At 41.6% G+C, this 16,017-nt stretch overlaps 1 protein-coding gene across 1 annotated transcript in view; it reads right to left on the bottom strand.

The window, feature by feature from the left end:
- Positions 1–16,017, bottom strand: part of LOC104985123 (astrotactin-2) — a 553,919-nt gene that overhangs the window by 364,587 nt on the left and 173,315 nt on the right. Inside the window, exon 4 of the mRNA XM_010835130.1 lies at positions 139–327. Within this exon, the coding sequence (XP_010833432.1) occupies positions 139–327 (189 nt within the window). The remainder of the gene's footprint in view (positions 1–138; positions 328–16,017) is intronic.

The following is a 16,017-nucleotide window of genomic DNA, read 5'->3' as shown; positions in this document are numbered from 1 at the left end:
CTTGTGCACAGGCACTTGTGAGTCTAGGAGATGCTGACCGGCGCACAAGGCCTCTACCCCACGTGCCCATGGCTCCCTCCCCCGCCCAGGTTCTGGGTCAGCGACTTGACTGGTGAAGTGCAGGTGTCTGCCCCTTACCTAAACGTCATCTGGAAGACTTGGCCTTGGTTCACATGCTGGGTCCGGTTGTTGTAACCATGTAGCATCTCTCCAAAGAGGGTGTCGTTGAACTTGGAGTCAGGCTTGAGGCACTTGGGGCCCTCGCAGACATCTGAGAGCATGAGGCAGGACTTTCCATCAGGAGCCAGCTTGTACTCCTCCACACAGCTGCATGATAAAACAAGGCCAAGAGTTAGCTTGCACGCTGGATGTCCCTATTGGGAGTGACCTAAAACCCAGGCCTCTTTTGCCTGCAAAACAGGTCACAGTTTAGGAATGGAAACAGTTATGCTGGCTGGAATCTATCTAGGGCACAGGTGTCTAGAGAGAAGCACATTAATCCTGCAAATTGGTAAATTCAAGGAAAGTCATTTGTGACACTTTGGAGGAGTCGAGGGGGACGCCAGAGAGCACATCCACACACAAAGCAAATTTAAAAACTGTTTTCCATGAACACACAAACCTTAAAAAGCATGACAGACCAATTTGCAGGGAATTATCAACTAGTTTCTCAAATCAGAGTCTATTCCCAGTGCATCTGTCGGCCAAGGTTGAAGACTGTAGCAAAAACAAGGATTTCGTTGCCCTTGTTGAGCAAAGGTGGCAGTTCCAGGACCATGGACAGCACACAGCGCAGCCGCCACAACTTCTGTTCAATTAGCAAAGTTAGCAGTCTTTGCTGACTTCTACCTACCTAATCCTGACAGCAGAAGGGCCCTTGGCATGCCTTTGAAACTGGGATGGGCTCCTTGGTCGCCCGAATGGGCATCTGAATAGGGTGTGGAAAAATATTTGCAATTTGGGGTGCTTATAGAATGGAAAATAAATCTCTTAGAGAGATAGGGGAAAACAGCAGAGTCCCTAGCTTATGGAAAAATCAAACGAGAAACTGAAATTCTTTGAGTATCTACCTACCCACGGTCCTTTTCTGAGCACTGTGTGTAGGGTGAACATACTAAGATATACAAGAAAACAGGCTGCATGACCGAAGGCAGATTAAATAGGCATTTTTGTCCCTTGTGATGTGTGTGAAGCCAGGCAAGTCATTTTACTTCTTTGCTTTCTGGTTTCCTCATCTGTAAAAGGGGGTTAACACTGCTATCCTACATTACTTCCCTAGGCTGCTGTGAGGTTCCATGACACACTGACTGAATAAACAGAAATTGCAGTGTACTTAACAAAATAATTACAGAGAGGTTGTAATGGTGGTGATGGTGATATTTACTTATTGAGCATATGCTGTTAACTAGGCACTTTGTAAGTTTATTTTATCACCATGAAAAAGGTAGCATCATCATTTCTGCTTTACAGAGGAGCAAAATGAGGAGCCAAAAAATAAAGCAAGTCACACCATAAGTGTCAAAGGTGGCATTCAAAATCAGGTCTGTTCAGTAACAAAGTCATCCTTTTCTCTACTTGTCTTCCAAATCCAGTTGTTCCTATTTGCATGGCATGATCCTGGTTAGGCTGTGCTGGCATGACCCTGGTTAGGTTCTGCTGGTTGGAGGCAGCAGGAAGCAGACAGTCTCTTATCTGCCTTTCTTCCATGGGAGTGAAGATCTGTAGAATCTGACTGCAAAAGACTCATGTGGGAGAAGGGAGAGACTTGGTTTGAGAAGGAAGTGTAGCCAGGATGCAGGAACCAGTGGCTGATGCTAGAGACATAGAACCCAGCTCAAGGCAGGAAGTAGGCGGGCAGAGCTGAAAACACAATCCAAGATCACTCCATTTGAAAAGTCAGGAATATCTTGTATTTGACGCAAGCTGACACCCTGTCCTTGTTTTCCTCTAGCCCCTGGTGTATTGTATGGATATGTTGAGGGTCTTTCCACTGTTTACATGTTCCTGCACAAAGTACAGTGGGAAGTTCTTTGAAGGAGACCTGTTCTGGTACCTTGGTCAAGTCTCTCTTGTCTTCATTTTGCATCTATTAACATATGCAACTCTCCCCTCATAAGGTTGCAGTACAGATAAAATGAGTTTTATAAACGTGCAGATATATGGTAAGGACTCAACAAAGTCTAGTTCCACACATTTATTCCAAAAAGTTCCTAGCAAATATGGGAAATGAGTTACTGGGTAGATCTCACCCTCCTCTCTCTCTTACACACACACATACACAGATGCAGCCGTGAGTAAACGCATGGTTGTAAAAGATTAGATATTATCAAAGTCTATAGAGTAAAACATAGAGGTTCTTAATTTCCCACCCCACACATATTCCTGTTCCAGTGGTCAGCATTGTTAATAATTATATATTCTCATAGGGTATTCTCAATGTATTTAAAGATATACATAATACATATTGTATTTTTATAATAGAAAATACCTGTTTATTTACTATATCATCTATTTTGTTATATATATAACTTTTTCATAATAAACTCATGAACAGAATTACCCTATATGTTGTTGTGAGATACATATTTGCACCTAATATAATTTATTGGCGATCTTTTCAAATCAGTATCCATATAGACCTATCTTTTTTAATAACTCTTTGGCATTGCTCAGTATAAATGTACCATAATGATTTTACTGAAAGTTTATTGATAGACATTTTGTTTCATTTGTTTGTTAATGTTGTCATGATAAAGAATTTTATACATATATCACTACACACCTTTGTGTTTCTATAAAACAGATTCTTAAAAGAATAATTGCTGGGTCAATGTTTTATGAATTTTAAAACTTTGATAGATCTACTAAATGCCTATCTGTAGAGGCATGACCTACAACCCTATCATTGATGAATGAGAGAACCTGCTTGCCCACATCTTTCCTTTCATTACTACCAATCTGGGATGGCTACAGATAAGTTATTTTTGTTTGTGGATTTGCATTTTCCTGATTACTGGTGGCTCTCACCATATTTTCATGTCATAGCTATTTGCATTTCTCATTCTGTACACTATCTATCTATATGCCTTGACCCTTTTTCTACTGTGATACTCGTCTTTTTTTCTTATTGGCTTATACATGCTTGGCATATATTCTCAATAGTTATCTTTCACCTTCCAAATATATTGAAATTTTCTTCCAGCCTGTACTTGTATTTTACTCTTGCTTTTGATGTCTTACAACCTCTTTATCCTGGCCTTTTATTGCTTTTGAATTTTGTGTGATGCTTAGGGAGCCACAAGAATGAGAAAACATTTTTCTCTATATTCTTCTAGTATTTATATACTTTTTCATCTTTGGTTATTTAATCTGTGTGGAATTTATTTTTGTGCATGGTGGGAGTGATTAGTTTAACTTAATTATTTTTTAAATGGGTAGATGACTATCTGAAGGAGCCATCCTTTCACTAAGTAGTTTTAAATGCCATTCTGTCATGTACTAAGTCCCTATGTGTACTGTGTATACATGGTTGGAAATTGTATTTAATTATCTGTATATTCTCATAATAATGCTGCACTATCTTAATTAATAGAGCTTTATGGCATGTTTTGAATGCAGCAAAGTAAGTCTTCTCTTCATAAACACGTATTTTCTATTTCAAAATTTCCTCACTGTTCCTACTCATTTTTCCCTTCAGATAAAATTTAGAGTTGGCTTCTCAAATTCCCATGTAAAACTTTACTGGAATTTTGTGTGGTTCGAAATTGAATTTGTAGACTATATGAGGTTATTCAGTCACTAAGTTCTGCCCAAATCTTTGCAACCCCATGAACTGCAGCTTGCCAGGCTTCCCTATCTTTCACTATTTCCCAGAGTTTGCTCAAAATCATGTCCATTGAGTCAGTAAGGTTATTCAACCATCTTGTCCTCTGTTGTCCCCTTCTTCTCCTGCCCTCAATCTTTCCCAGAATCAGGGTAGGGTCTTTTCCAGTGAGTCAGCTCTTCGCATCAGGTGGCCAAAATATTGGAGCTTCAACTTCAGCATCAGTCATTCCAATGAATATTCAGTATTGATTTCCTTTAGATTGACTGGCTTGATCTCCTTGCAGTCCAAGGGACTCTCAAGAGTCTTCTTTAGCACCGGAATTCAAAAGCATCAATTCTTCAGCACTGAGTCTTCTTTATGGTCCAACTCTCACACGCATACATGACAACTGGTAAAACCATAGCTTGACTATGTGGACTTTTGTCAGCAAAGTGATGTCTTTGCTTTTTAATACACTGTCTAAGTTTATCATAGCTTTCCTTCCAAAGAGCAAGGATCTTTTAATTTCATGGCTGCAGTCACCATCCACAGTGATTTTGGAGCTGAAGAAAATAAAATCTATCACTGTTTTCACTTTTTCCTCTTCTATTTGCCAAGAAGTGATGAAATCAGATGCCATGATCTTAGTTTTTTAATGTTGTGGTGAAGGGGCTTATGTAACTGAATGAAGCTATGAGCCATGCCATGCAGGGCCATTCAAAATGGATGGGTCATAGTGGAGACTTCTGACAAAATGTCGTCGACTAGGCGGGAATGGCAAATCACTCCAGTATTCTTGCCACGAGAATCCCATGAACAGTACAAAAAGACTAAATGAGGGGACGTTGTTGATTTTTTTTTTCCTTTAGGATATATGCATTGAGAGTCACCTCTGTACTAGACACCGTTGACAAGTATGAGAGTTGATGTCTTATGTTCACCACACTGGATCCTCTTTGTGGAAACCCTGTAGACTATGCATCTAAGCTGCCCTTGCATTTGGGTTTAAGGGGCCATGTGCAGGGATTCCAAGAGATGGAGTCTGTATAGATGTGATATAAGCCTCTGTCAGACCCCGCCCTTACAAACACCCTGTGTGATTTTCAAGCCCTCTCTTCCCTATCTATGGAAAGCTTGGAGAACATGTGTTTCAGATCCATACTGCAAGATGGAAGAAGGCTGCCTTAATTACAGTGGACCTCATGTCAACCGGAAATCAACTTTTGTGTGCAATCTTCTGGTTTGGGAGGCTTCATCTATTGCAGCAACATAGCAGGGCAAAGGCTAATAGACTTTTGCCAAGAGAACACACTGGTCATAGCAAACACCCTCTTCCAACAACACAAGAAAAGACTCTACACATGGACATCACCAAATGGTCAACACCGAAATCAGATTGATTATATTCTTTGCAGCCAAAGAAGGAGAAGCTCTATACAGTCAGCAAAAACAAGACTGGGAGCTAACTGTGGCTCAGATTATGAGCTCATTATTGCCAAATTCAGACTTAAAGAAAGTAAGGAAAACCACTAGACCATTCAGGTATGACCTAAATCAAATCCCTTATGATTATACAGTGGAAGTGAGAAATAGATTTAAGGGCCTAGATCTGATAGAGTGCCTGATGAATTATGGAATGAGGTTCATGACACTGTACAGGAGACAGGGATCAAGACCATCCCCATGGAAAAGAAATGCAAAAAAGCAAAATGGCTATCTGGGGAGGCCTTACAAATAGCTGTGAAAAGAAGAGAAGAGAAAAGCAAAGGAGAAAAGGGAAGATATAAGCATCTGAATGCAGAGCTCCAAAGAATAGCAAGGAGAGACAAGAAAGCCTTCCTCAGTGATCAGTGCAAAGAAATAGAGGAAAATAACAGAATGGGAAAGACTAGAGATCTCTTCAAGAAAATTAGAGATACCAAGGGAACATTTCATGCAAAGATGGGCTCAATAAAGGACAAAATGGTATGGACCTAACAGAAGCAGAAGATATTAAGAAGAGGTGGCAAGAATACACAGAAGAACTGTACAAAAAAGATCTTCACGACCCAGATAATCACAATGGTGTGATCACTGACCTAGAGCCATACATCCCTGAATGTGAAGTCAAGTGGGCCTTAGAAAGCATCACTGTGAACAAAGCTAGTGGAGGTGATGGAATTCCAGTTGAGCTATTTCAAATCCTGAAAGATGATGCTGTGAAAGTGCTGTACTCAATATGCCAGCAAATATGGAAAACTCAGCAGTGGCCACAGGACTGGAAAAGGTCAGTTTTCATTCCAATCCCAAAGAAAGGCAATGCCAAAGAATGTTCCAACTACCACACAATTCCACTCATTTCACAAACTAGCAAAGTAATGCTCAAGAGTCTCCAAGTGAGGCTTCAACAGTATGTGAACCAAGAACTTCCAGATGTTCAAGCTGGATTTAGAAAAAGCAGAGGAATCGGAGATCAAATTGCCAACATCTGCTGGAACATCGAAAAAGCAAGAGAGTTCCAGAAAAACATCTATTTCTGCTTTATTGACTATGCCAAAGCCTTTGTGTGGATCACAATAAACTGTGGAAAATTCTGAAAGAGACGGGAATACCAGACCACCTGACCTGCCTCTTGAGAAACCTGTATGCAGGTCAGGAAGCAACAGTTAGAACTGGACATGGAACAACAGACTGGTTCCAAATAGGAAAAGGAGTACGTCAAGGCTGTATATTGTCACCCTGCTTATTTAACTTCTATGCAGAGTACATCATGAGAAACGCTGGGCTGGATGAAGCACAAGCTGGAATCAAGATTGCCAGGAGAAATACCAATAACCTCAGATAGGCAGATGACAACACCCTTAGGTGTTCTTTGGAAGGAAAGATTCTAAAGCTGAAACTCCAGTACTTTGGCTACCTCATGCGAAGAGGTGACTCATTGGAAAAGACTGATGCTGGGAGGGATTGAGGGCAGGAGGAAAAGGGGATGACAGAGGATGAGATGGCTGGATGGTATCACCGACTCGATGGACATGAGTTTGATTGAACTCCGGGAGTTGGTGATGGACATGGAGGCCTGCCGTGCTGTGATTCATGGGGTTACAAAGAGTCGGACACGACTGTGCGACTGAACTGAACTGAACTGAGTACATCTTATCCTCATTGACTGCTGCCGCAGCTTTACAGTTGGGAGTCTTCTGATTCAGAAACACAGCTGGCGTTTCCATTTAGCAAATGTTCTTTAAAAATCTTCACTGAAGTTTTAGACTTTTAATCACAAAAGTCTTGCACAGATCTGTTGTTCAGTCACCAAGTTACGTCCAACTCTTAGACACCGTGGACCATAGCACGCCAGGCTTCCCTGCCCTTCACCATCTCCCAGAGTTTGCTCAAACTCATGTCCATTGAGTCAGTGATGCCATCCAAACACCTTATCCTCTGTCATCCCCTTCTCCTTCTGCCTTCAACCTTTCCCAGCATCAGGGTCTTTTCCAGTAAGTCAGCTGTTCACATCAGGTGGCCAAAGGATTGGAGCTTCAGCTTCAGCATTAGTCCATCCAATGGATATTTAGGGTTGATTTCCTTTAGGATTGACTGGTTTGATCTCCTTGTTGTCTAAGGGACTCTCAAGAGTCTTCTCTAGCACCACAGTTTGAAAGCATCAATTTTTTGGTGCTTAGCCTTCTTGATAGTCCAACTGTCACATCTGTACATGACTACTGAAAAAATCATAGCTTTGACTGTACGGTCTTTGGTCAGCAAAGTAAGATTTATTCATAAGCATTTATGCAATGCCTTAATGTGGAGAAGTTATAAGCAGGTATTTTGGATCCAGACTACCACAGTCCGAATCCAGATTCCACCATTTTACTGGCTGTGTGACCTTGGAAAAAACGCTTAACTTGTCTGTACTTCCTCTGCTTGCCTATGAAGAAGTTCGCACCGCACAGAGGCACCATGAGGATTAAATGAGCTGTGTCTGAGATACAGCGTGCCCACACATATAGTAGAAGGATGGCTTCTGTTATTACAGTCTTTTCCACTTGAGGAATAGGACCAGTTTTTCATGTATTGTTTCCCTTATATTTTCTACTTAGTTATTGCTGATATCAAGCAAAGTTATTACTGATTTTTGAAAGCTGGTTTTTCATACTACCACATAAGAAGCCCATCAGTTCTAATACATCAACCAGATTTTTCTAGATGAATGAGTATATATTTGTCAAATTTGGGTATTCAGATTATGCTAGCATTATGGAATAAATTAGAAAACTGTCTTTTTTTTATCTTCCGTCTCTGGATTGGTTTACATAAAATAGAGGTTATCCATTCCTTGATGATTTGATAAGACCTGCCTTTAAAGTACCCTGGGCTCGATGTCATCTTTTCAATTGCAGACATTTAGCTCTCTTATCATTTTATTTTATGTTATCTGGCTATTTAGATGTTCTACTGCATCATGATTCAAACTAGGTAATTTATATTTTCTAAGGAAATAATGCATTTCATCAAGACTTTCAAATGTATTGGCATAAAGTTACACACAGTATTCTCATTAAAGTTGTTTTATCTTCTGTGCTTCTATGGTTATGTCCCTCGCTCATTACTAATGTCTTTATTTGTGCTCTCTCCTTTGAACAAGCATTTGCTTTTTATGGGCAAGCCTCCTTTTTTTCCCCTCTATTTATTTCAGCCTTTATTTGTATTAATTCCTTCCTGCTGCTTTCTTTGAGTCTGTTTTATAATTCTTTTTCTGGCTTCTGGAGTTGAGTGCTTCATTTGTTTCTTTTCAGTCTTTCTTGCTTCTTAGTGAATGCTGTGGAGCTTCTGGCTACTGCTCTTCCTCTATTCCATGGGTTTGATATGAAGCCTTCCAGCTCCTCCTTGTTTCTAAAGAGGTGATAATTTGAATATGAGTTATTTCCTTACCTAGGTGTAAAAATTTAGAAGGTTGCTTTTTGTAATTCCCATATATACAGATAGATATATAGATTTGTATGCTAGATAGATTATGCTGCTAAGTCGCTTCAGTCATGTCCAACTCTGTGCGACCCCATAAATGGCAGCCCACCAGGCTCCCCCGTCCTTGGGATTCTCCAGGCAAGAACACTGGAGTGGGTTGTCATTTCCTTCTCCAATGCATGAAAGTGAAAAGTGAAAGTGAAGTCGTTCAGTCATATCCGACTCTTAGCGACCCCATGGACTGCAGCCCACCAGGCTCCTCCATCCATGGGATTTTCCAGGCAAGAGTACTGGAGTGGGGTGCCATTGCCTTCTCCAAGATAGATTATAGTTAATATCTAACATTATTGTATTCTTGTCTGAGAATGGCTTCTCTGCTGGTTCAAATGGTAAAGAATCTGCCTGCAATGCAGGAGACCTGGGTTCAATGGCTGAGTCAGGAAGATCCCCTGGGGAAGGGAATGGCTACCCACTCTAGTATTCTTGCCTGGAGAATTCCATAGACAGAGGAGTCTGGCAGGCTACAGTCCATGGGGTCACAAAGAGTCAGAAATGACTGACTAACACTTGCACTTTCAGTCTGAGAATATAGCTTATATAATTTCTACTTTGGTGAATCTACTGAAATTCCAAGCCCCCTTACCTAAAGGAGGCACAAGGTGTCAAGTTCAGATTTTGGATATAATTAAAGCTATGGTCAAAAAGAGGTTGTACCACTTCCCAGCAGAATGACCCCGATCAAGTCTGTTAACTACTCTAGGCCTCAGTAATATAGTCTATTAAATGGGGATAACAATGATCTTTATCGTAGGGCTGATGTGAGAATTAGAGAAAACTTACGTAAAGGATAAAATAATATCCATTATGTAGTGCCTAATTAATGTATCAGCTACTGTGATGTTAACGATAAACATTACTGTGATTATGCTAGTATTATCTCTGACTGCTTCTTGATCTATTAGCCCATTTAGATTTCTATGACAATGTGCATTTATTTCCTGTGGTTTTCAGATGTTAGCTGCTGGCTTCCATCTAAATTCAGATTTCCTAAAGCCAACAGAATTGCCTTTCTTTGATTCACTTTTTTTTTTGCTGCAAACTACATAATTGGGAAATTGTTTGCTCTATTTATTGGAAATAAATTATACATATAAACATACATTATGCATATATTTTGAATATTTAACTTTATATATTTATCCAAGCACAAGTATTACATATAATGAGCTAAATATATGCATCATATATGCACATATATGTAGATATATGTGTATATGTATGAACATGCACACATATGCATATGCAAAGCTCACTTCTGCATTCATGATTACACAGTCTAGTGAAATATTTTTTCTGTGTATAACTGTATTTTCTCCTTATTGCAAAGTATAGTAGATGGAGAAATGGTCCCCACAAAATATCTACATCCTAATCCCCAGAATCCATGAAATGCTACCGTACATGGTAAAAGGAATTTTGCAACTGTGATTAGGTTAAGAATTTTCATATCAGATGGTCATTCTGGATTATCTGAGTGGGCTCAATGTAATCATCATTATCATTAAGTCGCTAAGTCATGTCCTATCCTTTGTTACTTCATGGACTGAAGCCTGCCAGGTTCCTCTGTCCATGGGATTTACCAGGCAAGAATATCAAATTGGGTTGCCATTTCCCTTCTCCAGGAGGCCTTCCTGACTCAGGGATCAAACCCGAGTTTCCTGCACTGGCAGGCAGATTCTTTACCACTGAGGCATGAATCAGAAGGGTCCTTATAGGAGGATATGAGGCAGAGAAGAGCATCGGGGGCAGAGAAGGAGATACAACTTGATAGCAAAAGAAAGAGAGAAAGATAAACAGACAGACACAGAGACTATATCTCTGGCTTCAAAGTCCTGTTGGTGTCTAGATTTCAGAAATTCTCCCTTCCAGAACTGCAAAAAATAAATCTATATTGTCTTAGATTAGATAAATCTATATTGTCAAGATTGCCAGGAGAAATATCAATAACCTCTGATACACAGATGATACCACACTTACGACAAAAAGCAAAGAACTAAAGAGCCTCTTGATGAAAGTAAAAGGGGAGAGTGAAAAAGTTGGCTTAAAACTCAACATTCAGAAAATTAAGATCATGGCATCTGGGCCCATCACTTCATGGCAAATAGATGGGGAAACAATGGAAACAGTTAACCGATTTTATTATTCTGGGGCTCCAAAATCACTGCAGATGATGACTGAAGCCATGAAATTAAAAGACTCTTGCTCCTTGGAAGGAAAGTTATGACCAACTTAGACAGTAAAAAACAGAGACATTACTTTGCCAACAAAGGTCCGTCTAGTCAAAGCTATGGTTTTTCCAGTGGTCATGTATGGATGTGAGAGTTGGACTATAAAGAAAGCTGAGCACCAAAGAACTGATGCTTTTGAACTGTGGTGATGGAGAAGACTCTTGAGAGTCCCTTGGACTGCAAGGAGGTTAAACCAGTCAATCCTAAAGAAAATCAGTCCTGAATATTCATTGGAAGGACTGATGTTGAAGCTGAAGCTCAAATACTTTGGCCACCTGATGCAAAAAGCTGACTCATTTGAAAAGACTCTGATGCTGGGAGGGATTGGGGGCAGGAGGAGAAGGGGATGACAGAGGATGAGATGGCTGGATGGCATCACCAACTTGATGGACATGAGTTTGAGTAAACTCCTGGAGTTGGTGATGGACAGAGAAGCCTGGTGTGCTACAGTCCATGGGGTCACAGAGTTGGACACAAATTCTCCAAGCCAGGCTTCAGCAATATGTGAACTGTGAACTTCCTGATGTTTAAGCTGGTTTTAGAAAAGGCAGAGGAACCAGAGATCAAATTGACAACATCTGCTGGATCATGGAAAAGGCAAGAGAGCTCCAGAAAAACATCTATTTCTGGTTTATTGACTATGCCAAAGCCTTTGACTGTGTGGATCACAATAAACTGTGGAAAATTCTGAAAGAGATGGGAATACCAGACCACCTGACCTGCCTCTTGAGAAATCAGTATACAGGTCAGGAAGCAACAGTAAGAACTGGACGTGAAACAACAGACTGGTTCCAAATAGGAAAAGGAGTTCGTGAAGGCTGTATATTGTCACCCTGCTTATTTAACTTATATGCAGAGTACATCATGAGAAATGCTGGGCTGGAAGAAGCACAAGCTGGAATCAAGATTGCCGGAAGAAACATCAGTAACCTCAGATATGCAGATGACACCACCCTTATGGCAGAAAGTGAAGAGGAACTAAAAAGCCTCTTGATGAAAGTGAAAGTGGAGAGTGAAAAAGTTGGCTTAAAGCTCAACATTCAGAAAATGAAGATCATGGCATCCGGTCCCATCACTTCATGGGAAATAGATGTGGGAACAGTGTCAGACTTTATTTTTTGGGGCTCCAAAATCACTACAGATGGTGACTGCAGCCATGAAATTAAAAGACACTTACTCCTTGGAAGAAAAGTTATGACCAACCTAGATAGCATATTCAAAAGCAGAGACATTACTTTGCTGACAAAGGTTCATCTAGTCAAGGCTATGGTTTTTCCATTGGTCATGTATGGATGTGAGAGTTGGACTGTGAAGAAGGCTGAGTGCCGAAGAATTGATGCTTTTGAACTGTGGTGTTGGAGAAGACTCTTGAGCGTCCCTTGGACTGCGAGGAGATCCAACCAGTCCATTCTGAAGGAGATCAGCCCTGGGATTTCTTTGGAAGGAATGATGCTAAAGCTGAAACTCCAGTACTTCGGCCACCTCATGTGAAGAGTTGACTCATTGGAAAAGACTCTGATGCTGGGGGCAAGAGGAGAAGGGGACGACAGAGGATGAGATGGCTGGATGGCATCACTGACTCAATGGAAGTCTCAGTGAACTCCAGGAGTTGGTGATGGACAGGGAGGCCTGGTGTGCTGCGATTCATGGGGTCGCAAAGAGTTGGACACGACTGAGCGACTGATCTGATCTGATCTGAGCAACTGAACTGAACTTATATTGTGTGACAGTGTGTGTGTGGTAATGAACTGCAGAAGCACTAGGAAACTAATACACAACCCTCGTAGGGAGGTGGTGCTCCCATTTTCAGATGAGAGAACTGAAGTTTAGAAAAGTAAAGTAACTTGCCCGTGGAGATATACCTTGTCAATAGTCGTGTTAGGAATCAAACCTGGAGTTCATATTTCAAGAAGTGTGTATATGAATGTGTGTGTGAGAGCATATGTTTGTGAGTGAGTGAGTGTGTGTGTGAGTGAGTGTGAGTATGTGAGTGAGTGTGTGTGAGTGTGTGTGTGTGAGTGTGTGTATGTGTGTGAGTATGAGTGGGTGTGTGAGTGTGTGTGAGTGTGAGTGTGTGTGCATGTGAGTGAGTGTGTATCACTTCAGTCATGTTACAACTGTAGGTGCACGGTATTTTCCTTTTGCCTGGGGCCAGGAAAAGACTGGCCTAGCAGGAGAGGAAGGAAGGAAGATTAAAGGCCAGGGTTCACTTATTAATAGTAAGACCCTTAGAGATGTAGGGAGAGAGAGCGAGAACAAGAACGGAACTCGTAAAGGCGAATGATCCTTTGAATTTTAAAACATCAGCAGCTCTCTCCCCCAAGCCACCTCCGGGCACAGGATGATTTATGCAAAGGTCTATTTAGTTGTTGGTTTCTGTTTTGTTTTTTTTTTTAATCTTATTTTTGTACCATGCAACATAATTATACAGCTCCTTTAGAACATTCTGTCGTCTGGGAGATTTTCTTACAGAAATTCTAAAGAGTGTAGGCTCACAGGAAACCAGCCAAGATCCTCATGAAACTATATTTACACATATGCCAAAATGAAAGACATAAAATAAGTACAAAGATACAAACTGGGCGTTTTAGCTGAAGGCGATGAACGTGCTACCCTGAACACACCCATCCCCGTTACAGAGAATGCCAGAACTGGATGGGGCTTCAGAGAGTGTACCATGAAATCTGGTATGTGTTTAGCCAAGAGCATGCTTTATTGAACCCTTTGAGCAATGTTGTGAGATGGGTACTTTCATTCCAACATTGCCACTAGGGACCCTGAGGCTTGGCATTTTAAATTCCTTGACCAAGATCACACGAGCACTTTGGAAAAGCCAGGATGTGGCCTTGGATCTTCCTCCTTCAAATCTAGGGCTATTCCACTTTAGCACAAATGACAGCTTCCAAACTGCTTGTTTTGGGGAAAAAAGGGAATCTAGGCCTGAAAAGAAATGGCGTTTATACAAATTCTTAAGGCATTCACACAAATGGCATTGATACAGATTCTCTTATTTATTCATGTATTTACCTGCTCATTCATTCATTCCTTAACGGCTTATGGAATTAATAAAATTATGTATTGAAACCACAGACTAGAAACTTTTTTAATAGGGAAGGGAAACAAATCCCAGGGTAGGGCAAAAGAATACAATTAAAATTGAGTAAGAAGATGGCCTTCATTTCCCCTCCAGGGAATCCTCCCAACCCAGGGATTGAGCCCCTGTCTCCTGACTCTCCTGCATTGGCAGGCAGATTCTTTACCACTAGTGCCACTCGGGAAGCTCAAATTATATCTAAACACATTTAATATATTCTGATCAGAATAGAGCAGCTGGGGACATCTATCCTGATGCCGCCTCCTCGCTGGCAGCGAGACCACTCCCGGCCTCAGGTTGCTCCTCCAAATGATCTGAGAAATACGGAAGCTTCAAACATGTGGATGGCATTGCTCACCACCTCTTATACAGGTATATATAGGATACACCTCTCTTTGCAAATTATGTCAGGAAAACGAGTGTATCCTCTGGAAAATGACACAAAGCAAACCATACCCTCTCCCCACCCCACCCCCTAAACAAAACAAAACAAAAAAAAACCCACAAACTTCCTGCTCTCAAACCAGTACAATTCTATAATCCACCACGTTTTGTTTGTTTTCTCCTGTTCACTTTGGTAACCAGGACAAACCAGAGCTAAACTGATCTCACGTTGAGTAACCTTCCCCTTCCAGGTTCCTGAAATCATTTTCTCCCTTTCCCTTTCTCTCCTACGAACGGCTCTGGTCTGTCCTATGTGCATCCATCTTTTACAGGTTGGATTTTTGTGGATAATGTTACATTCTCTTGGAAGAATGTGCGGTATACACTGTAAACACACGCATACAAATGAAACGAACTTGGTTGCTAGGTAACTTGAATAAGTCGTTAGAGAGAAGAAGTGCTTCCTCACCCATAAGACTCATTCTATGCTTCATCTTAGTAGCCCATGACCTTCTCAACCATCTCAAATCCACCTGCTTCTCTTAGCATGCTGGACCCCGGGGTCTACCCCGATCAGTCGGGACCGAGTGAGGCTCAAACGCCAGGCCCCAGAGTCTTAACCAGTCCTTAACCCCAGTCCTTTGCCCCTGGTGGAAAAGGACTTGTACTCGATGCTTCTTTGCATTCTCAGCATCCCAACCCCCAAGCACAGAGTCAAGGCAGCAAATATTAGTGGAAGAATTCTTTACTTCAACAACGATGGCTTTGAACTGGTCCTGGAACGGGCAGTGTAGACTGACAATGAGGACATGCAGCTGGTTAAGACTTGGTCTCTGCTCATGAGGGATGCACGGCGTGCCAGGGGCCAGACTGAAGAGCAGGCACGTCAACAGAGTGATGCGGCTGCAACTCGGAGGGGCATGGGACCTGCGTGACCCCAGAGAAAGGCCATTTCACTTAGCTTTGAGGAGTTCAGCCTGACCAGGGGCTACAACCAGGACAGAAAGTCAGAGGTCCAATCTGCGAGAGGCATCAAGATGTCACTGGGATAAATTAGAATTGGAGACAAAATGTCAGTGGCCCTTCCTTGGTAAGAGCGCCCTATGGGAAGAAAAGAAAAAAAAAAATATATATATATATAAATATATATAAAAGACAAGAAAAACAGTCCTTTCTGTGCGTGCCCTGACCTCGTTTGTGTGTGTGTGTGCTCAGTTGCTCAGTCATGTCTGACTCTTTGCAACCCTACGGACTGTAGCCCACCAGGCTCCTCTTTCCATGGAATTTTCCAGGCAAGAATACTGGAGTGGGTTGCCATTTCCTATTCCAGGGGATTTTCCTGACCCAGGGATCAAACCCCGGTTTCTTGCGTCTCCTGCACTGGCAGGTGGATTCTTTACCGCTAGCACCACCTGGGAAGGCCCTGCTGCTGCTGCTGTGAAGTCGCTTCAGTCGTGTCCGACTCTGTGCAACCCCAGAGACGGCAGCCCACCAGGCTCCCCCGT

Source organism: Bison bison, unplaced genomic scaffold (genome assembly GCF_000754665.1).
Source record: "Bison bison bison isolate TAMUID 2011002044 unplaced genomic scaffold, Bison_UMD1.0 scf7180017864039, whole genome shotgun sequence".
Taxonomy (NCBI): domain Eukaryota; kingdom Metazoa; phylum Chordata; class Mammalia; order Artiodactyla; family Bovidae; genus Bison; species Bison bison.
This window is presented reverse-complemented; position numbering and strand designations above follow the sequence as displayed.